Source organism: Prosopis cineraria, unplaced genomic scaffold, assembly GCF_029017545.1.
Source record: "Prosopis cineraria cultivar Desert tree isolate PC_DT_omini unplaced genomic scaffold, ASM2901754v1 PC9, whole genome shotgun sequence".
Taxonomy (NCBI): domain Eukaryota; kingdom Viridiplantae; phylum Streptophyta; class Magnoliopsida; order Fabales; family Fabaceae; genus Prosopis; species Prosopis cineraria.
In genome coordinates, this window is record NW_026555340.1 from 27,590,576 (window position 1) to 27,613,336 (window position 22,761).

At 34.5% G+C, this 22,761-nt stretch overlaps 2 protein-coding genes and 1 pseudogene across 2 annotated transcripts; 2 read left to right on the top strand and 1 right to left on the bottom strand.

The window, feature by feature from the left end:
• The first annotated feature begins 779 nt into the window (after window positions 1–779).
• Window positions 780–3,159, top strand: LOC129320674 (COBRA-like protein 4). Its single transcript, XM_054966224.1, has 6 exons — window positions 780–904; window positions 993–1,072; window positions 1,414–1,870; window positions 2,004–2,151; window positions 2,390–2,667; window positions 2,756–3,159. Exons 1-6 carry the CDS (start codon window positions 829–831, stop codon window positions 3,055–3,057), a joined length of 1,341 nt encoding a protein of 446 aa, XP_054822199.1. The 5' UTR covers window positions 780–828; the 3' UTR covers window positions 3,058–3,159.
• A 113-nt stretch (window positions 3,160–3,272) lies between these two features.
• Window positions 3,273–6,700, bottom strand: LOC129320673 (protein COBRA-like; annotated as a pseudogene).
• Window positions 6,701–16,592: 9,892 nt separating this feature from the next.
• LOC129319849 (ABC transporter B family member 25-like) lies at window positions 16,593–22,641 on the top strand. Its single transcript, XM_054964929.1, has 17 exons — window positions 16,593–16,955; window positions 17,626–17,694; window positions 17,779–17,814; window positions 17,926–18,000; window positions 18,159–18,283; window positions 18,420–18,519; window positions 18,717–18,888; window positions 18,993–19,111; window positions 19,209–19,319; window positions 19,426–19,570; window positions 19,774–19,906; window positions 20,443–20,518; window positions 20,617–20,682; window positions 20,912–21,019; window positions 21,602–21,709; window positions 21,785–21,982; window positions 22,091–22,641. Exons 1-17 carry the CDS (start codon window positions 16,911–16,913, stop codon window positions 22,292–22,294), a joined length of 1,890 nt encoding a protein of 629 aa, XP_054820904.1. The 5' UTR covers window positions 16,593–16,910; the 3' UTR covers window positions 22,295–22,641.
• Window positions 22,642–22,761: the final 120 nt, after the last annotated feature.

The following is a 22,761-nucleotide window of genomic DNA, read 5'->3' on the forward strand; positions in this document are numbered from 1 at the left end:
AAGTAATTTATAAAAAGAATTGGATGGACGAAATTTTACTCGTTGTTGCTGATAAAAGATAAAAAAGGGAGTATCAAATGAGGTTTAATAAAATTTAATCAAATAATATAATTATCTTGTTTTTGCTGTTGTGTGGTTCGATCAAATGTAAGACAGTTACTCTAGACCTGATTGCCCGAGGCAGAATCATTAATAGCATTGCCGTATCTTAATCTCGATGACGTATTGACATAACTGATTTAACTATTCCCTCTCTTCATCCCTTCATCTCCACAAATCACATAGTGATGCTGATATTTTATATAAGCCCCAAGCACAAAACGTGAATAAATTGTAAATAGTTCTCATCGATTTCAAGCATTTCGAGTTTTATTAAACTATTTCAGCATTAAATATTAATATTCATGTAATCATATGCATGTTCATGAATCTTAAATCGTTTTCTCGTGTCAGCACTTCTGTGAAAATAAACCAGAGAAACAGAGAGCTTGTCTTCCCTGACGTGTCCGAGGCACATCTGAGCCATACCGATCACCTTCCAAGGACAAAAACTCGAGCTTTATTAATCAAACTGATAACCGAAAATACCCCATCAGCTTCTCTACCCTCCATTGCCTAAGCTTCATTCGAACACGCTGATACTGAAGGAGAGTTAAAACTTAAAACTGACGATGAAGATGCAAAATAATACAAGAGATGGAAACGGAATGCTTCAGATGAATATGATATCACAAGGACCTTACAACTACTGCTTGAATCCTCTTGTTTTAAAAACACGCTTGCAGTACTTGGCCTCCCACACCAGAACTTGTTCTTTAAACTTAAGGCATGGAATTTTACAACGCTAAGGAGCTGAAACTCGTCGCCTTACTTGCTCTCTATGTTTTTCTAATCTCTCCGGCGGGTAAGAAATGAATATGCTGTCCTGAGAATTCAGAATACGGTGATTGTCGTGGATTCATCTTAATTTGTTGTTATTCTTGTGCTTGCAGTGGCATATGATCCGTTGGATCCGACTGGGAACGTGACAATAAGATGGGATATCATGTCCTGGACTTCAGATGGATATTTGGTAACTTCCAAATTATGATCATTCTGATAAATAATGAAATTATGAAGCACAAATCTTCCAAATATAGGATTTATTTTATTGGATTCCCGCCCGACACTCACCTGAACACAAACGCAATGTTTATTGTGCCATGCGGTTCATTTTGGTGTTGTGTCCTATACATCCTTCTTAGTAAGAAGTTAATTCCTAATAGCATATGAGGATCACAGATTTGAAACGAGAACATCTTTTAAGGTTCTCAAATCTTAATTTTTACGCTGAATTTCAAAAATAGCATATCATTCACCCAATAAGGTTCTAGTTATTCTCAACTGAGAAATGTTTGCTTGAATCTTCGTCAGGCCACAGTGACAGTATTCAACTTTCAGTTATACCGAAATATCATGAACCCAGGGTGGTCATTAGGGTGGACATGGGCGAAAAAAGAGATCATATGGACAATGGTGGGAGCACAGGCTACAGAACAAGGAGACTGCTCCAAGTTCAAGTTAAAAATTCCACATAGCTGCAAGAGGAATCCTCAAGTGGTGGATTTGCTTCCAGGAGCTCCTTACAATATGCAGTATCAAAACTGCTGTAAAGGGGGTGTCTTAACATCTTGGGGACAGGAACCTACGGCTGCGTTCTCGGCTTTTCAGATTGCTGTTGGCCAATCTGGCACTTCCAACAAGACTGTGAAACTCCCTAAGAACTTCAAGTTTCTAGGACCAGGACCAGGATACTCCTGTGGCCCTGCCAAGGTTGTTCCATCCACTGTCATCCTCACAGATGATCTTAGGCGCAAAACTCAAGCACTGAGTAAGCATATGTTCATCCAATGCCTGCTTCTACTTGTGATGAAGGATCATCATATTACATAGTATTATGATAAATTTAGAAAATTATTGTATTTTTTTGTCATTGATGTTTCTTGTTCATGGTTTCAATGCAGTGTCCTGGAATGTGACATGTACCTACTCCCAATTTCTTGCCTCCAAGAACCCAAGTTGCTGTGTTTCATTCTCATCTTTCTACAGTGATAAAATCACACCTTGTCCAACTTGTGCTTGTGGTTGTCAGAATAATGATACCTGTGTCCCGTAAGTCACCGTCAAGCTTCATTTAGTCTTTGCAATCTATGAAGCATGAACACACGATGCGATACAACAAGAATGTTCAGCATGTAGTATAATCTCTTTCCATTTAAAATTATTTTGAAAACGATAAAATATTCTACTTTTGAAGTGAATGTGCTTCAAAGCAGCCTGAAGAGCTCCAAACATGCTTTACTTGGTTGACATTGGAACTGATTTTCCCTTGTTTGTGATGGATATGTAGGAGCGGCTCAAAGATACCACAAGAAGATGAAAAGAAAACTCCCAAGAAGGATAACCCACCATTGTTACAATGCACACACCACATGTGCCGTGTCAGGGTGCATTGGCATGTGAAGTTCAACTATCATGACTATTGGAGAGCCAAGATCGCAATCATCAACTTCGACTATCGAAATAACTATACTCAGTGGACTCTTGTTGCACAGCATCCCAACCTCAACAATGTCACCCAAGTCTTCAGCTTTGAATACAAGCCCGTTCTTCCTTATGAATCCATAAGTAAAATTTTTAAAAATTGTTTTCTTGTGCTAAAGCCCCATGAAGAGGTTTCTGTAACCAAGTTCATGTTGACTATGTAATAATGCAGATGACACAGGCATGTTCTACGGCTTGAAATACTACAATGACATGTTGATGCAAGCTGGGCCTCTGGGGAATGTTCAGTCTGAGGTTCTCATGAAGAAGGACAAGAACACTTTCACGCTCAAGCAAGGATGGGCATTTCCCAGGAAGGTCTACTTCAATGGTGACGAGTGCATGCTGCCACCTCCAGACTCGTATCCTACCTTGCCAAATTCTGCTAATAAACTATTAACAAGTGTCTCATTCATGGCAGTCTATGTGATTTTTACCATATTTTTTCATATAGTGATGACTGTAGTACATTGACGCAGTAGCGTGGGACAACTTAGCTGGGAAATATGTAAGACGGACGGAGAACAAACGGATTTATCTGATATATAAGCTAGAATCTCCTAAGATTTTGAGTTACACGCGATAAAGTATCTCTGCCAAGTGGTTTTTTGCACAAGTTCTACTTGAATTTTACATTACGATGCTAACAATCTACATTAAATAATACTAATGCTAACACCAATACTAATGATTCGATTATACAGAGGAAAAGCTACGAATATGAACGTGGAAGTAACAGAACTATCCTACGTCACTTTCGACTTTTTCAGTTGCAGCTTCAGTGCATTCTTGGCAAATCTATTTGCCTTCAGTTCTGATAATCAGGAGCACATGAGTTTTGCAAAATATTCCAGACTAGTGGATCCATATACATGATTCTCTACGCATGAATCGATAAGATCACCAAAGAAGCTATGATAGCTAAGATCGGAGAAAGTGGAGATGAAACAAGTTTTGAACTTGCATTTGGCAACCATGGATAGGAATCTGGAGGTGGCATGACACAATTATCCCCATTGAAATAAATCCTTCGTGGGAAAGCCCATCCCTTATCAAATGTGAAAGTTGACCTGTCCTCCCGAAATAAGAGCTCACTTTGCACATTCCCAAGTGGTCCAGCTGAAGTAAGCAAATCGTTGTAGAATTTCACTCCCCACAACATGCCAGTATCATCTGCAAAATTAGATACCACAACAGTTACACAAGCAACGTATTGCTTCCTCAGCGAGATTGTCTATGACTATAAATATGAACGATGCCACTTACTTAATCCCTCATAAGGTGTTAATGGCTTGTAATTAAAGCTGAAAATTTCGGTTAAATTATCAAAATTTGGATGCTGCACCACAAGGTTCCATTGTGTATAGTTCATCCTGTAATTGAAATTTGTGATTGTGATTTTCACTCTCCAGTACTCTTTATAGTTGACCTTCACATGCCAATGCACTCGAATTGGACACGTATGGCTGGTACACTGGACCAGAGGAGGTGCATTGATAGCTTTTCCCTGGGGCGATACAACTGAAGCTAATATTGGATGATCTGGACTGCAAGATTACATCAGGTAAGGGAAGGGATGACAAAGTGTACAAAGTAACTGCAGAATGGACAATGAAAAGAGTTTCAGAAAAAAAGATTAAGCCAATTACTTACTCAACACAACTACCAGGTTCTGTTCTGTTTCGGCAGCCACAGGCGCAGGTTGGGCAGTTTACTATTGTTTCATTATAGAAAGATGAGAGAGACACGCAACAAGTTGGCGTCTTTTGAGCCAGGAATTGAGAATATGTGCAGGTAATATTCCAGGTCACTGCCACCGAAGATGCAGGCCATGTTAGAAATAATAAAAATTTGCCTTTTCAGCCAAGAACTCTTCTGATCAATGTAAAAAAACACAAACAGTATTTCAGGCTAGTTACATATCATCTGCTTATTTATTTATTGAGAAGTTTATTCCATTTTATCCGCAAAGAGAACAGTGCTATTGGTAAAAATTGGAAATGCAGCGTTCAAATGCTTATATGTGAATATTTATGTTGATTTTTATCAACAAAGTTTAGGACACAAGTATCAATGAATTTCCAAGACAAAGCTCTTTGGAAAGTTACTCACTCAGTGCTTGAGTGGTTCTCCTCTTGTCATTAGTAATAAATTTCGTCTATTTCACTATCTTTGCAGGACCACAAGTACATCCTGGACCTGGTGCTTTAAGGGTGAAATTTTTGGGCAGATTGACGGTTCGGTTAGATGTTCCTGCAGAACCCACACTAAGCTGAAATGAACTTACTGAAGTGGTTGGGTCCTGAGCCCATGAACTAAGTACTCCCCCTCTGCAACAATTTGCAATCTGCTGATTGGAAGGAGTTCCTGGCAGTAAATCCACCACTGTAGGATCCTTCTTACAGCAATGTGGGACGTTCCCTTTGAACCTTGAGCAGTCTCCTTGCTCTGTGGTTTGGCCTCCCATCATGCTCCAAATAACTTCCTTTCTAACCCACCTCCACCCTAATATCCATACTGGAGCTTGAATATGGCGGTACTGTTGAAAGTTGTACATTGAAACAACAGCCTTTATAATCAAGCAAGAAGGTTTCAAAATGTTAGAAAGCCAGAAAAAATATTGGAGATCATAGCAAGCAATATAATATCAACCTACATTACATCAAAGAATAATAACCATGGACCTTGTTGAAAAAAGGGCATTGTTTAGGTTAAACTAGCCAGGTTCTCGTAAATTTCGTGCGGATAAAAATGAGTCGTGTTCACATCTTATGACTAAAACGGTTTACTCAAGATTTTATATTTTATTTTCACACTGAGACTAATTCCTTAGATTACATCAAAGAATAATAACCATGGACCTTGTTGAAAAAAGGGCATTGTTTAGGTTAAACTAGCCAGGTTCTCGTAAATTTCGTGCGGATAAAAATGAGTCGTGTTCACATCTTATGACTAAAACGGTTTACTCAAGATTTTATATTTTATTTTCACACTGAGACTAATTCCTTAGATGTTTTGCTATTAGATTCTCCAATAATAATATGACATGTGCAAAATTAGTATCATGTTGATCTTACTGACTCCTTGTAAAATGTCCTTTTACATGTCGTAGAATTGCTGAAGATCCTTCAAGCCAATTATATAAGGCACCAATGGTTTTCCTGGAACTTTGTCATGTTTAGAAAGTTTTATCACTTACAACGTAGCCATCCGGAGTCCAGCTAATAACATCCCATTTGACTGTTATATTTCCTGTTGGATCAAGTGCGTCATAGGCTTCTGTATGAACGAGAAGGGGAAGTTACAGCAAGAAAAAAAAAAATTGATATCTGTAAGAAAACACTCACAAATCATAAATCATCATATCTCGCTCTTTTTTTTTTTTCTCCAGCAGATATTAACAGAAGCGAAGTTGAAAAACTAAGAAAAGGATCATATCCATTAGTAACATCACATTCTCATCAAGTTGCATAAAGTACCCAGTTAGCTGCCTATGCTTTTCAAGCTTGTCTCTTTATCTTCAAGACGTTGGAGCATATTCTTTTTCATGTGAACTCGAAAGGCAAGAAGACGAAATTTTGAACTAACACCATGTAGTGAGAATTCCACTTAGCAGAACTTGAATGCAAGAAGCAGACAGAAAGTCTCTAACTACAGCAGCCATTTTCAAACTAAGATGAGAATGAAGAAAACAATCCCAACTCCTCTGGCCATGAAATTTCCACCGCCGCATTTACAGCCAGCCAGATTTTGAGAGAATGGAAAAATGGGGAAGTGAGACCCGCTAAGAGCAGAGTAGAAAAAGATGATGACACCATGGGCAAGACAGAGAGAGGGGTTACCATTAGAGGTAAATGTGGAGCAAGTGAGGAGCAAAACGAGCAAGATTGCGCAGCCATGGCGTGAGGCAGCGGATCCAGAGATTGATAACCACAGAGACTCCATTTCTGGGTCCGTAGATATCTGCACGAGCCACGAGGAGGGTGAGTAAGAGATCAAAGGCGAATGGCAGAAGGAGAGATGTGACCTTTCTGCACAATACGAATCAGGGTTTTGATTATGGGTTCAAGGAGCTAAAACTCTGGCTGCACCTAACGTATTCGGCATTGAATATGAAAAAAATTACCCACGCTAACTAACTGACAGTATCGGTGAGAACGGGAAATCACATACTCTGCTCGATTATTCCCTCGCTTCTCTCCTGTATAAAATCAAAACTACATTAAATACATTTAATAATTTATTTTTTTAAACAAAATATAAGTTTTCAAAAGTATTTATTATCTAATACTTTTTTTATTTAAAGATATAAAATATTTTTAATTAGATTTTATCTTTCAATAAATTGATTATCAACTTTTAAATTAATTCTATTTTTTTGTATTTATTCTTATTAAACACTTATAATGAATATAAAATTATTATCAATTGAGATACTTTTTTTAAAAAAAATAATGATTACACATCAAAAGACTAAAAATATCTTATATTTTTTAACATTCAACTTCTTAAAAAATATCTTACATTTTTTAACGAAGGGAGTATATTAAAAAAAAATGAATTAAAATTAATTATAGAGAGAGATAATAATATTAAAATTAATATATTTAATAAAATATTAATCTATCTAAACTATCTTATATTTTAAAATAAAAAATTCTTTGAAAAGTGCCTGGAGTATTATTTATGAACCAAAAAAAAAATACCAAACATATCCCAACATATCCATTTCCTTTGTTATAGCCTTATAGGAAAATTCCTAAGGTTGTGTTTGGTTCGAGAGGAGGGGAGGGAAGGGTTTTTAAGTTACCTTATCTGATTTTATTAGAGTGGGGAGGAGAGAGATTTTTAATGATTTTTTGTTTGGTTTAGGAGGAGAGGGGAGGTAATAATTAAATTATCATTATACTCTTGTACAAAAACATTATTGTTTTTTAACTTTTTGTCACACAAATTAATTTTACATGTAAATTCAAATTGTATAATTTTTTTTCTTAAAAATACCTTAGTCTTATCAATTTTTTTTACTTCTTCACCCCAAATAAATAAATTAAATAATATTATTAAATAATTTTATCAGTAAATTAATCTATATATTAAACAATATTTTATGAAAAAAATCAATGAAATTAATAACAATAGGATCATGAAAATTCTTCTTGCTCTTGCCTCTCTACAACTACAAGCAAGCCCATGTTGATCCCAAATAAACAAAATGACAAACAGGTCCATACTATGCTCAGTAAAATTCACCATTTGTATTTAAAAAAAAAAAACGACAACTTTACATGATAGTACATGAGATTGTGCAGAAACTCAGTAGCGGTGAAGATTATCGCGGTTTACTTTCTGTACGTGTCATAAATCATAATGGGCTCTTCGTTATAAATGAGAACAAATAATGGTAAATTGATATAGGATCAGAATAGTCGAGTGCATCTGATAAAAAAATAATAATTTTAGTCGATTGCATTCCACTACATTAAAATTTATATTGACACGCTAATACTGCAAAAGTAATATTTAAATAAAAGAGATGTTAGTGCACAAGTAAAAGGAATATAAATTACATGTGATTTGACAAATTGCACGGCTCACAGGACCACACGTTCACTGGCAAAGCATACAAGCCTGCAAAAGTTATACATGCGGTCACATTCCCTGGCCCATTCTATCGAAGATGACGACGTTGCGACCTCCTTAAAATTATTAAGAATAACAAATCAGAAAAGTTGCTTGTATGCCAATCATAATATAGTAATTATAGTAACTTCCTCTGATTCCCTATGGCCATGAGTCACTCTTGCATGACAGTTACATAAACTGTTCAAGCGTTGCCCAGAAAATGCTTAGGGTATATTTGATTGGGAGAGGGAAGGGAAGATACTCCCCTCTTCTCATTTAGTTAAGAAATTTTAAAAGAGATGAAAGTCAAAATAATCCTTTCCTCCTCCCATATTGCTACCTTTTAAATTGAAGTTTTTTGGAAGTGAATTAATTTTTTGCTTATTTTATTTTTATCTATTTTTTAATATTTTAAGTATATTCATAGTGAAAAAAAATTTATATCAGATTATGCTTTATTCTCAAACCTTGATTGATCTCATTGGATTTTTTTTAAAAAAATTACAATTTATCATATTTTATTATATATTTAAGGGAGTTATTTTTTTTATAAAAAATTGTTATCATTATAATTACTAGTTTAATTTTTTTTATTCACATATTGACAATATGATAGGATGAGGTTGAATTTTTAAAAAATCATGCAATTCCAATTTTCTATAAGAAACAATTAATTTTTTAAAAACTAATATATAGAAATATGATAGTAAATTAATTATTATCTCCCTTTCTTGGCAAATTAACCATCATGCTACAAAAAAAATTATTTCCCAAAATATTATAATTTAAAAATTATTTATCAAGATATTATGAGTTAAAAATTTGGCTTGACAGGCATTGAATTTTAGACTTTCTCTTTCATTCCCTGTTTCCAGAAGTTGGCTTACATCTTACGAGTTTATATGTCAGATTTTTGCCTACTTTTTTTCCTCTCTCTCTCCTTCACATGGCGGGTACTACTTTCATGACTCTAAAAAGTGTGTTGGCAAAGGTATTAAAATAAGAGAGGACAGAGGTGGAATATTGAAAAAGTCATGAAGACTCTAATGTTTGACACTAATGCTTCTCATGCATCATGGGTAGTTTTTTTAATATTGATTAATGATTGGCAAAAATACTAAAATATTACATAAAAAATTAATTATTAAAATACTATAAAAGAAAAAATATTTTTTTAAGATGCTATAGAACCAAAAATTAATTTAATAAGAATGTACACAACTTGATTTGATTGAAGTCAATTTTCACTTTTTATTCCCTACCCACCCTTATCCTAATCCATATTAGTTAATAATTAATTTTATTAACATAGTCATGATGATAAAATGATTATTTTTATGATTACTAAATTATTTTTTAAAAAAAATTGATGGGATAATCATTAATGAAATGATGAGCTACTAAATAGATTTTTATTATTTTATATAATGATACTTTTTTGTAATTAATTTAGATTGAAGTAGAATAAATAATGATTTAAAAGTATAAAATAATAAAATGAGTCAATAATAACAAAAGGCTATCATTTTTTTAGAATAATTAAAGATTAAATATTTTAATATTAAAAAACATAATTTATACATAATGGCTTCCTATGTCACATTTTGGTCTCTTTATAACACGGCGTGATCGCCCTTATCTTATAGGCTCTTCGTGTTGAGATTTGATGATTCTGCGGTTGGTACAATTGGTGGGGTGTTCAAATAAAAAATAGGAAACTCTATAGGCGAGATCAAATGCTGTGGAGTCGCAAATATTTTATTCGAAGGCCTTCCACGTTCAAATGTGTAATCATTGTATTCGGCTACAAATAATGGTGGATCATCAAATAAAGAAGTGAATGAACCAAATTGTTTAATATTTAAAGAGCTAAACTGGTGGGACAAGGATGATGGGGGCATGCGATGGGATTGAGTAAACAAGTTAAAAGAAGAAGGGCATACTTGGTCTTATTTACTTTATCTTCAATGGCATCAGGTGGTTGTGTAGATAGATAGCCTCTATGTCTCCTACTCTGTCTACCTTAAGGTATATGTGGGCGTGGCACATCTACTGCAGGTGGAGCAAGTTGAAGGAATATTGTGAAGTGTTGTTCTCTTAATGCAAGTAATTTATTGTGTTGGTCTTAACAAACCCTTTCTTGATAATCTATTATAGATATTTATAAAGAGTTTTGAAGACTTAATTTATATAAATCTTTTGCTATATCTGTCTGAAATTAGTTAAAAAATATTAAGAAGTAGGAATATCAATTGTAAAAATATAATGATAGTGAATACTTACTGCAAAACCAGTTGTAGCAGTTCTTGAGCTAATCCACCTTCGAGTGTGTCTCGAATACCATCGCACGTAATGTCATGGCACTAGGATGAGGTGGTCACCCCACATTTTTCCATCTGTAATTAATTTTTACAACTGGTTAAATTTATATGATTAAATAAATAATATAAATTCATGTCAATGAAATCTTAAAATAAGCATTACCTAAATCCAATAGGGGGTATGAGAGGATAGATATCTATTTGTGTATCTGGAGTTAGAAGTCGCTCTGGTGCGAGCATCGGAAAGCGATCCTATAAAGTAATGCTAAGTATCTAACTATCCCTTACTCAGTTAGGTTAGTGGCATTACATAACTCTTTATAAAGATGTGCTAATACTGCAGATCCCTATGAAAAGCAACCAGCTTCTTCAAAATTCCAAAGTGACGAAAGATATATTAAATAAACTTTATGACTTGACCTATCTGGCATTAAATACCCACCAATAAACCTAAGTATGTAAGCTCTTGTGAATTGTTGAATTTGTACATCATTTGCATCATCTGGAAGGTAGTGAAAGTGTTCAGCTAGCTAAGAAATTACAAGCCTTTGTCCTGACATTTTATCTTCTGGTGGTCGTATTCTAAGGAGCCATTCACAAACATTAAACTAATTCTAGTATGTTTTACTAGAGACAGGAGTTCCAACACATGGAAGGCTTAATTGAATAGCAACATCTTATAAAGTTATTGTGTATTCACCATAAGCGGTATGAAAAGTATGTGTCTCAAGTCGCCACCTCTCAACAAGCGCTGAGACCAGAGTTGGGTCATATTCAAATTGTCCTATTCTTGTAACTCCATAAAATCCAGCTTGTTTAAGGTACTCTATGATTTAGAGTGGTGGATCTATCAATCGATCCTCATGCATGACTCTTTGAGTTCGAAGGATGCAATCGTGCTAAAAAAATTAAACTTGATAAAATTGTCAAGTATAATAATTTTAGACAAGATAAGGAGAAATGATACTTACATTATCATTCCATACAATCTGTGAAATATGTTGTTCTTGTAAGTATAATAATGTATTTTCTTTTAGGCCTGGGTGAATAATTTGCCTTGGTTGAGCTATTTATATGCTACTGCAATGTAATTTAAAGAAACAAAGAAATTTCTAATAGCAAGAAGAATGTCAATTACAATTAATACACTTATCTAGAATAATTAATATCAAATTTAGTACAAATCATACAAATTGACTTCTATATACTTGTTTATTTGGACAAGTAGAGTGATTATGACCCCATTGTCTACATAACCCACATTTATTTGGCTCAATGGGTGTGGTCCAATCTATCTCATTACATATGCGAGTTGAGCGAGGACGACCTCTTTTTCTAATCATTGATGGGTCAGGAATCAAACTAGGAATATCAGTTTCAAGCCAATGAATCTCATCTCCTATGGGGTGAAAACTCATTACTATAAACTTGCCTCATATATTATAAAGTGAAAATAGGATCTATGAATTGTGAATGGTTTAAGCTAACACTAGCACATGCTGCAATCACATGTATGCATGGGTATTTTTTTACTTAAAACTCTCCACAATCACATTTTTTCTCATTCAAGCTAACCTTGCAATAGCGTCCAAATTGATGAATTTGAACATTGTATGGTTCTTGCACCTCAAATAATGTCTCCATTCGATTAAAAGTGCGAACGATACAAGCTGATGCAGCTTGTGTGGCCATTTCTAACTTCTTACTAATTGTCTTAGAAAAATTTCACCAGTTGCTATTTGTGCTTCAACTTGTTGGGCACGTTTAACAAAATAGTTATTCACCCTATACATAGTAGCCTTCACAAGTCCTATAATTGGTAGGCTTCGGACACCTTTAAAAACACTATTCATGCATTTTGCTATATTAGTTGTCATGTGACCATAACGTTGACCTTCAATATCATATGCACGTGACACTTTTCTATTGGAATTTCACTTATCCATCTTGCTGCTTACTTATAGATTAATGCTATCTCGGCCAATTGTTGATTAACATCATGATGCTCATATGCATAACCTATATATAAAAAGAAACAAATAATTAATAATGATACCATGATAGGATTTTATTATAAAAAAATAATTGACTCATACCAATGTGTATAAATTTTTCCTTTAACCAATTTGTCCCATGTGCTTTGTGGAGGTTTGCAGTCACATGCCTTAAATAAAATATATGGTATCCATTCGGTGGTTGCCACCCAACACGTGGATCCCCAACTGCAGCCATTATTGAGCGATGCCTGTCAAAAATTAAACATATTCCATTTCTATCCTTTACGACATATGTGCGAACATTATACAAGAACCAAGACCAAGCAGATTTCATCTCTCCCTCAACCATAGCAAATGTAGAGGCTATAACATTTCTATCACCATCTTGTGATATGACCATAAGAAATGTACCCTTATATTTTTCATATAGAAAAGTACCATCAACTTGAATAATATGCTTTAAGTGTTCAAATGCATCAATACATGGCTTGAATGCCCAAAAAACATGCACAAACATTTCCACAGGCTGACCTTTATAATTAATTTCTGAGCATAGCTTACTTTTAAATCTCACGCATGATCCAAGCATGAAATGTTGGATTGTAGCTAACTGCCTTAGTAATGAGTATGATCTCTCTCAATTACCAAAAGCCATTGCAATTGCTAACTGTTTAGCCTTCCATACTTTCTTATATGACACTGTATACCCAAACATGGATTGCATACGCTTAATTTTTTGGGATACTTTCACATTTGGTCGATCAACTACTATTGCCACAATAGAGGATGAGATGACATCAGCATCTAGCTTTTAGGGTGGTCTTGATTTAATGAGGTTGCTAAACATGTATAAGGCCCTGCATATTTTGTAATATGCCATGATGTTCTATTTCCTTTTTTACAAGCCTTTAATCTCTAAGTGCAACTACTTTTATAATTTATATATCGATATTCTTTGTACTTATCACTTGAATGAAACACCTTGAACGTGTGATGAACTCGAACAGAGTATAATTTAGATGCACGGCTTAGTGTGTGAATATTATTAAACATTTGACCGATGAAAAATTCCTGCCCATCATTGGGAGGTAAAAGATCTCCCATTTTACTAAACTCAGGAGTCACTGCAGACTCTATATTAATTCGTGAGAAGAAAGTTGAGGTAACCTCTTTATTGTTCTCTTCAAAGGTCTCATCATTATCATGATCACCACCACCATTTATATAAAAATCATACTCATCTTTGTCTTCAAAATCATCCTTAATATCTCCAGATAGAGCTTGTAAAGAAGATAGTACACTATTATTACCAATATCAGGGCAAGGAGGATCAAACGGATGAAAATTTTCTAAGTGCAAGCTAAGCCTTCTTCCTTCTTCTATTAGATCTATATGATTGCTATTTGATGGAAATGAAGATCTAACAAAGTCTTCTAATGGTTGTGATTCAGGGAGATCATCAACTTCTACATTTAAAATGTGTGCATATAGCTCTGGTCCCGTCAATTGATTTGAATATCGCAAATTTATATGCCACATTTGTTCTATGTCAGAATCATTTCGCAACTTACATGCCTGGTATCTTGACGGATTTATAGCTATTGAATATTTATATACTAGATTAGACACAATTTGATTGGAAGAAAGTTCTAGTATTTATCTAACATCTTGCTTTAGTTGGGCTAGAGTAATATTTACATCAATCCTTATCATTCTTATCTCATCAGATTCAAATGTCACACCATCTGAACCATTGAAAATTCGACCATTTGCATATATGCACACTTGCTCTTTTCTATTGTGCATTTTCCCTATATATTTAAGCAAATATTTTTATTAATCAAATTAATATCAAGGAATCAAAAAAAAAATCTAATCCCTACACAATAAATCAAGCATCAAAGCATTTTTTTAGTAACATTCAAGCATCCACATTTTGACATATGACTAATTTATTTATTTATAAAATTATAACAGTAATTTATTTCATTTCCCTCTAAAATTATGTTTATGTTTTTTTACCTTAATAATGATTAAAGGCTAAATCATCATTAAACAATTAATTTTTTTAAAAAATAATTTTTTAAAATACTATTTCATAATTAATTAGATAAGTTTCTTATATATTTGAACTAATCATTTCAATTTTTTTTAAAAGAAATCACTTGTAAAAACATAGCTACTTGTTAAAGATATTTATAATTTTTTTACCAAAAAATTATGTGTATATAAAATGGTTGTTGATTTTTTTTCCCTAGATTTACTAAACATACATAAAATTTTGTGTGTATATATATATTTTTTAGTAAATATAATTATTAATTGTTTTAAAAAGTATCATTTATATCTCATAATTAATTGTAAATGTTTTATTATTGACCAAGTTTAATTAGCTTCATCAGCCATGGATGTGGTCTACTTATGAGAAGAGAACATGTATATCGCTAACTATATCTAATACATTCATTTATTTCAAATAAAATTAAATGTGAGTCAGCAGCATATAATAATTAATTAACACACTAACATTCGTCTTTCTAGACTTTTTAATCTTTCGCTGAGTGTTTAATCAAAGAGAAGCAAAATAGTTGAGACTGAGAGGGAAAAGCAAAAAATGTGACTTTAGTTTTATAATTTTATTTTTTTTAAATGTAAGGGCATATGTTTTAAATGGTTAAATTAAAATTAATTGTATCAAACCAAAATTTAAAGATTAATTTTCTATCAAAGTAAAAATTATAATCATTAAGACATAACAAATGAAAATTTAAAAACTAAATTTACAATCAAATCAAAACTATAGCCATAACATCATTAGACAACAATGCAAGGTTACAATAAGATAAATATTTACATGCATAAATAAATTTTAAACATATATAAAAAATAAAATACTTTTTATCATAATTAAACTCTTAAATCATATGATAGATGTACTTACCTTCTTCAATCTGGTGTCAAAATGAGCAAGATTGTTGAGAGCTAAGGAGAGACAAATGCAACACTTGCAGAAAAAAGGAGCAAAGGAGAAAGAAGATGCAAACGCTGGAAGATGAAGAAAAGGAAAAGGAGAATTCATGTAACAATTGTGCAACTTATATTTATTTTCAAAGTTTCTCCACTATGGACGCACATGATATGAAACAAGGGAAGGAAAAAATGCGCATGCTAATGAATAATACAGCACAAAAATCAGTTTCACGAATTTGTTCAATTCAAGACTTAACACTGCTTATATTTTCATACATGTCTTGCAAGCGTAATGTCATATCTCAATAACAATGTAAAAAAAAAAATTAAAGTAAAGTTGTCAAAGCGTGCAGAAGGAGCATTTTGCGACTCATAACTTGGTATTGTAGAGGCCGAGTAACATAATATATAGACATCGATTTTCACAATTGCATGTACAAACATTTTCTTTTAAATTTTTTTATCATTATATTATTTCACTTTTTTGATGTAGAAAAGACAAAAGAAGTATTGGCACGTGAAGCTCTCATATTTTCTTGCCTTATCTTGAATCCATCTTCCTTTATGTGTACTTTTCTGAGCTATAATAAGACCACGTGAAGGAGAGAGAGGAGAAGAGGTGAGAAAGAATTTGACACATAAATTCAGTGGGATAGAAGCCAACTTTTGCAGGCAGAGAATAAAAGAGAACATTTAAAATTTGGTGTCTATCAAACCAAGTTCTAAATTTATAATATTTTGATAAATAATTTTTAAATTATAGTATTTTAAAAAATAATTTTTTTTCCTATAACATGATGGTCAATTTTTTCCCTTTCTCTCCTAAATCAAATAAAAAATTATTATAAATCCATTCTCTCTAATAAAATGAAATAAGATAATATTAAAACGTTCCACTCTAACGAAACACACCTTGACAATTCCAATCTACTTATCTGGCCGTCGTTCAATTCGTGAACAACGCGCATCGAGTTCCGTGTGATCGGGTCACATTTTTATATTTGAAAATTAACGTCGACAAAACTTGTTCCGTTTTCATGTTAGTCCCCCGCAATTTTAAGTATTCAGTACACGTTCCAATGCTTTATCTTATTTTCTTGGCAATTGGACGAACCGAAGCCAGCGATCCCTTTATTGACTTTTTGGGTACCTCTTCTGCACTGAGGCTTATTGGGTCTGAGAGGTCTGAGTTCACGACTCTACCACGTTTGTCTCCTTCGTAAATCAAAACATTCAATCACGATCACTCGTAGTTCTGGCTCAAACTTCATATCTGGCCTCTTCTACTCCTGCTCAAACTGAAAAGTTCGATCGATAATAATTTCGTGTATATTATGCGACTGACGCATGTGTACACATAATACAATCTAGTCTAAGTATTACAGCGATTGTTGTTTTGCTGGCTGAGTCGAGGATGCGGGAGTCCAGAAGTGAAAGGGCTCCTCTCTTGGAAAACGGAGTAAGTCAGGGATGCTTCTTTTCTCTCATGTTTTCGTTATTCCTCAAATTGAGTATCTGGGTTCAACAATGCCCAGATATTGATTCGCGAGTAAAAAAGTACATTTCTCTTGCCTCTTTCTGGTTTCATGGCTTGTGGGGCTTGCGTGGTTATTGATTTTTTTTTTAATCTGTAATAGGTAACAATTTTGTGGAAGTTTTATTTCTATGATCATCGCTGTCTTGTTGTGGTTTTAAGTCCTTTGTTTTGATCCTGGAAATGCAACTGTATTTTCAAGCGAAGGAGCTCGGTGTCATAATACATGCTTCTCTGTTTGTGTCTCATTGTCCGACTCAGGACTTTAAGAACATTAGTCTTTGGTTTTCAGCTTTATTTTGAATTTGCCTTCTTGCGTTCTATCGAAACCATTTCCCCCCAGTCCATGGAAACTTGCTGTTTGAACAAGCACAAGAAGGTTATATCCGTTACGGAAATAATACTGACACCGAAGCACAAGATGTTTAATGGCTGACTTATTGGATTAATGGCTTACACACCGGCAGTTGTGATTTTTATGTTACTTTTATTTTATGGCTGGCATTATTATTCATGGCCGAAGACTAACAAGTGTTTTAGACAGACTTTGAAAACTGCGTTTATTCTCATAAACCTATATTTTCCCTATCTGCAGGAAGGAAGGAAGAGAGATAATGCCTCAGCTGATCAGTTGACAGACCTTGAACAGGGTGATGCACTACCGGTAATCATTGTTCATACTTTGTTGAAATCTCTCTCTCATAATATCTCTTACTATAATTGCCAATTTTATGCTTAAAAATATCAGGCTGCAAATGTGGGATTCTGTCGAGTGCTTTCACTTGTAAGTTGGCATCTTTTTTAGCTGGAGTTTCTTTTGTCTGGTGGCAATATGTTGTTATCATAAAAATTTCTTGCTATTTTATTTTTACAATTTTTTATTAATTAATTACAGGCAAAGCCTGATGCTGGGAGGTTGGTACTTGCGACAGTGGCTCTGTTGGTTGCATCCACTTCAAGTATCTTAATCGTATGTATCATTTCCAATGCGTCATCCCCCTCTTCAAAAATCAAAGTTCTTTTATATATATATGTATGTATGTATATGTATATTTGCTGCCTAGATCTTTAGATACCACGTTAAACCAACTTTCTAACGAATACGGAATTGTTTTATTCCTGCTGCAGCCAAAATTTGGTGGGAAGATAATTGACATTGTTTCAGGAGATATTTCAACTCCTGAAGAGAAAGCTAAAGCTCTGGCTGCTGTCAAGAACACCATACTATCTATCTTTCTAATTGTTGTTGTTGGGTATGAGCCTTGCTTGAGTACTTTCTGGTTGATCTGGTGTTTGATTTTCTGGACCTGGATGTATCTATGGTTTCTGATCCATCGTATTTATTTTCTGATAATCCAAGTGATTCCTTAAATTTTCTCAAATTTTCAGTTCAGTTTGCACTGCACTGCGAGCATGGCTTTTCTCTTCTGCCAGTGAAAGGGTTGTTGCGCGGTTGAGAAAAAGATTGTTTAGTCACCTCATACACCAGGTAAACCAATATTCTCATTGATGAATCTTAGTTGCTTCTCCTTGTTTATGTTATTTATGGTCAATTGAAGAGTAGAACATTAAACTTTAGAGCTTGTGTTTCCCTTTCCTCAGAAGATGATAATTTTGTCTTCTTCTTCTTTTTTTTCGTGGTACCTTAGAAGATAATGTTGTTTATTCTGCATCATGAATTTTCAGGAGATAGCCTTCTATGATGTTACCAGAACTGGAGAACTTCTTAGCAGGCTATCCGAAGATACACAGATAATAAAGAACGCGGCAACTACCAATCTCTCTGAGGCCTTGAGAAACTTATCAACTGCCTTTATCGGTCTCTCCTTCATGTTTGCAACATCATGGAAGTTAACTTGTAAGTGCCCTAAAATTGACACTCGTTAAATAACACACGAAGGCATGCTGTGATATATTTTCTCTACATTCATCCTAATTTTTCTTTTGGTAAAATCATCTTAGTATTGGCTTTGGCTGTTGTGCCTGCTATTTCTGTTGCTGTTCGTAAGTTTGGCCGGTTCTTGCGTGAACTTTCTCACAAAACTCAAGCTGCAGCTGCAGTAGCTTCCTCAATTGCAGAGGCATGTCTGTTCTATTAAAAATTGTAATCTTTACAAAAAGTTAAAGCCAAGTATCTTAAAGACTTTAAAACTGATTTTGTGTATGATTGTTTATTAGGAATCCTTTGGTGCCATAAGAACAGTGAGATCTTTTGCGCAAGAAGAACATGAAATAGCACGGTATTCTGAGAAGGTTGATGAAACACTTGAGCTTGGGCTTAAACAGGCTGTGAGTTGCCCATTTTTTTTACTTTGATCTGTGTGCTTGTATGTACTATTAGTCTTTCCAATCTCCAGATGTTAACCATTTTGCTGCTTGGGCCTTGGTGATACAGAAAGTGATTGGACTTTTTTCTGGAGGCCTCAATGCAGCATCTACTCTGTCAGTTATTGTAGTTGTTATATATGGAGCTAATTTGACAATCACGGGTTCAATGTCCGCGGGTGATCTTACATCTTTCATTCTTTATAGTCTCACAGGTGAGTTCTAATATATATTTTACTACCTACACGTGAAAGATATGACTACAGATTATCAAAGTGAAAGTTTTATAATCTACAGATGTTATAATCATTAGTTGATCAGTGTGCTAGTTATAAGTGCATTGATTTATTTCCAGTGGTTTCTGAATCTGCTGTGTTTGAACTGACACAAATTATATTTAACTGTCTCAATTGTGTAGTGGGATCTGCTTTATCTGGTCTGTCATCATTGTATACAGTAGCAATGAAGGCTGCAGGAGCTAGCAGACGGGTGTTTCAACTTCTGGATCGAGTCTCTTCCATGCCTAAGTCAGGAAATGAGTGTCCTCTGGGGTCAGTTACCTGGATATTTATTGAATTTTGTCTTTTCCGCTTTCAGAGAGTTCCCCCTCTCCTCAACCTCTTTTGCTTTCCTCAAATACACCTGGTTTTAGAATGCCAAAACCAATGAGCTTTCATTTTGGATTTACTAAGATTTTAGTTGGGATTGATGACGATATAGTCATACTTTCCACCAACCTATAACTACATCCAAAGCTGCCCTTACCGTTTGAAAGGTATTATATTGCTCATTATGTGAGCTGATTTGCAACTTTCAACATTTCTGGTGGCCTCCTTTATGACCGTGTTGGAGTAAGTGGAACTTTATTAAATAAACAGACAGCCATGGCACGGTGTTGGGTGAGAATACAGGATTCGTGCACATCTCTTTTGCTCTCTCTGTATTTATTTATGTGAACTTAAGAATCATGTTCAGATATTGAACATTCTCTACTTTAGCTGGAATTTGTACCATGTTAAGGAAAAGGCTTCTTCCAAAACGCATAATTCGGCACTGAGAAATGAGACTGAAATGTCTATTACTGTAGTGATCGAGATGGTGAAGTGGAACTAGATGATGTTTGGTTTGCCTATCCATCACGTCCAAGTCATACAATACTCAAGGTACCATCTTCTGTAGTTTTGTGTTCTGGTGTTGTATACGTTATCCAACTTGAATGGTAAATTAAATAACAAATTGTACTGCATTATGTCATCTATAGGGAATTACATTGAAACTGCAGCCTGGCTCAAAGGTTGCTCTTGTTGGTCCTAGTGGTGGTGGAAAGGTACTGCTCATATCATTTCTTCAGTCCTCCCTCTCTCTATCCGCTCCTTGTGTACGTTGTTTGTTTTAATTCATAGCACGATTGCACAAGGTCAAGTAACATACTGTTTATGAACCGTGAACCTTGTGCACTAAAATGCTGTGGATTGAAGCATGAAAAAGAAAGATTTTATGATGAAGTTGACTGGGGAAAAAATTAAGCCCGTGGATTTATTTATTGTTTACTGCAGACTACTATAGCAAACTTGATTGAAAGATTTTATGACCCAACCAAGGGAAAGATATTGTTGAATGGGGTTCCTCTGGTAGAAATATCACATGAGCATCTACACAAAAAGGTATCTTACGATTTTTTTTTTTAGCTGAAAGTTACAACAATAATAGGAGCTTTATCCCATTAAATGAGATTAACTACATGAATTGCTTGACATTATTGTACTCTAAAACAAATTCTATTGATAAGTCATTGACTGAGAGATTTCGATTGATGACTTCTATAAGTGTCCTTCTTGATCTCTCTCTACCTCTTCAAATGGCCTTGAGCTGAAAGTTAATTACTAGAGAATGTGTTTATTTTAATTACCACCAAACAGGGACCATCAATTGGTAAGTAGGCAATGTATTGTTCCCTCATAGGAGACATGTCTACATTTTCCTTATAGTTTGTGCATATTTACATTGACTTAGCAGATTGTTACATTTCAGAGCGTATTCATGAATATAAGATATTTATATACTGTTGACAGACCTTTACCAACTTAAATTATTGTTGATGTAGTATCATGCATTTATATTCATTTCATAACATTTCAGAAGGCACAGCAAATTAGATTTAAGAAGCTCATGCTAAAAATGGTCCAGTTCCTAATATCTATTTGTGATGCTGATGAGCTTAATGGAGATTGCCTTATTATTTGCAGATCAGTATAGTGAGTCAGGAACCTATCCTTTTCAATTGTTCCATAGAGGAGAACATAGCATATGGACTTGATGGCAAAGTTAATCCTGTTGAAATAGAAAATGCAGCTGTAAGAGGATCTTTCACCAAATAGAACCTATTCTCCGAAACCTTGTTCCCTCATTGAATATGGATTTATATGCAGAAAATGGCCAATGCACATGAATTTATATCAAAGTTCCCAGATAAATACCAGACACATGTTGGAGAACGTGGGGTACGGCTTTCAGGAGGACAAAAGCAGAGAATAGCTATTGCTAGAGCCCTGCTTATGGACCCAAAAATTCTTCTCCTGGACGAAGCCACTAGTGCCCTGGATGCTGAAAGCGAATACCTAGTACAAGTAAAATAATAATTTCATGATATATATAGACTTCTTTTTGTTTCTCTTCCCTTTGCTGCAGACAATGAACAATGAGCTAACAAATTACAATTTATGTCGATGTTGTAGGATGCCATGGATTCTCTAATGAAGGGAAGAACAGTTCTAGTTATTGCCCATAGGCTATCTACTGTTAAAAGTGCAAATATTGTAGCAGTTATTTCTGATGGTCAAATGGTTGAAAGTGGCACCCATGATGAACTTCTCAGCAAGAATGGTGTTTATACTGCATTAGTCAGAAGACAACTACAGACAGCAAAAGCTGAAATTTAGTCACTTAGCTGATTCTGTATGATACATTGCCATCGCTTCCTGATATACTATCCAATCCGCTTAGGTGGCCGGCACACCATACTTTTCCATGTAGCAACTCTTCTAGAATTACATGTGCCTGAACTTTCATATACCCAACTTCTCTTTTACAAGTCATAGAATGTCAAGTCTAGGACCTAATCGTGGATACTGTTATGAAGGCTAGCAAAGGCAGATCCTAGACCACTAATTTTTCGGCAAGCGTTTTGTGCTGTGTTTTATGAAGAAGATAAAATCCTGTTTGCTAGGATTCTTATTCTACCATTTTAGTTGAATGGAACATTGTCTGCCATGAAGATTGAAAACCATAGCCCGCCTCTGCAGGCTTCCAACATCCAACTGGCACACTCTTTTCCCCTTTGATGCGCTTTTATCTAGCGACGGTATCAATTGGTTATCACCCTTCGGAATTTAAAGTTACACGGTTT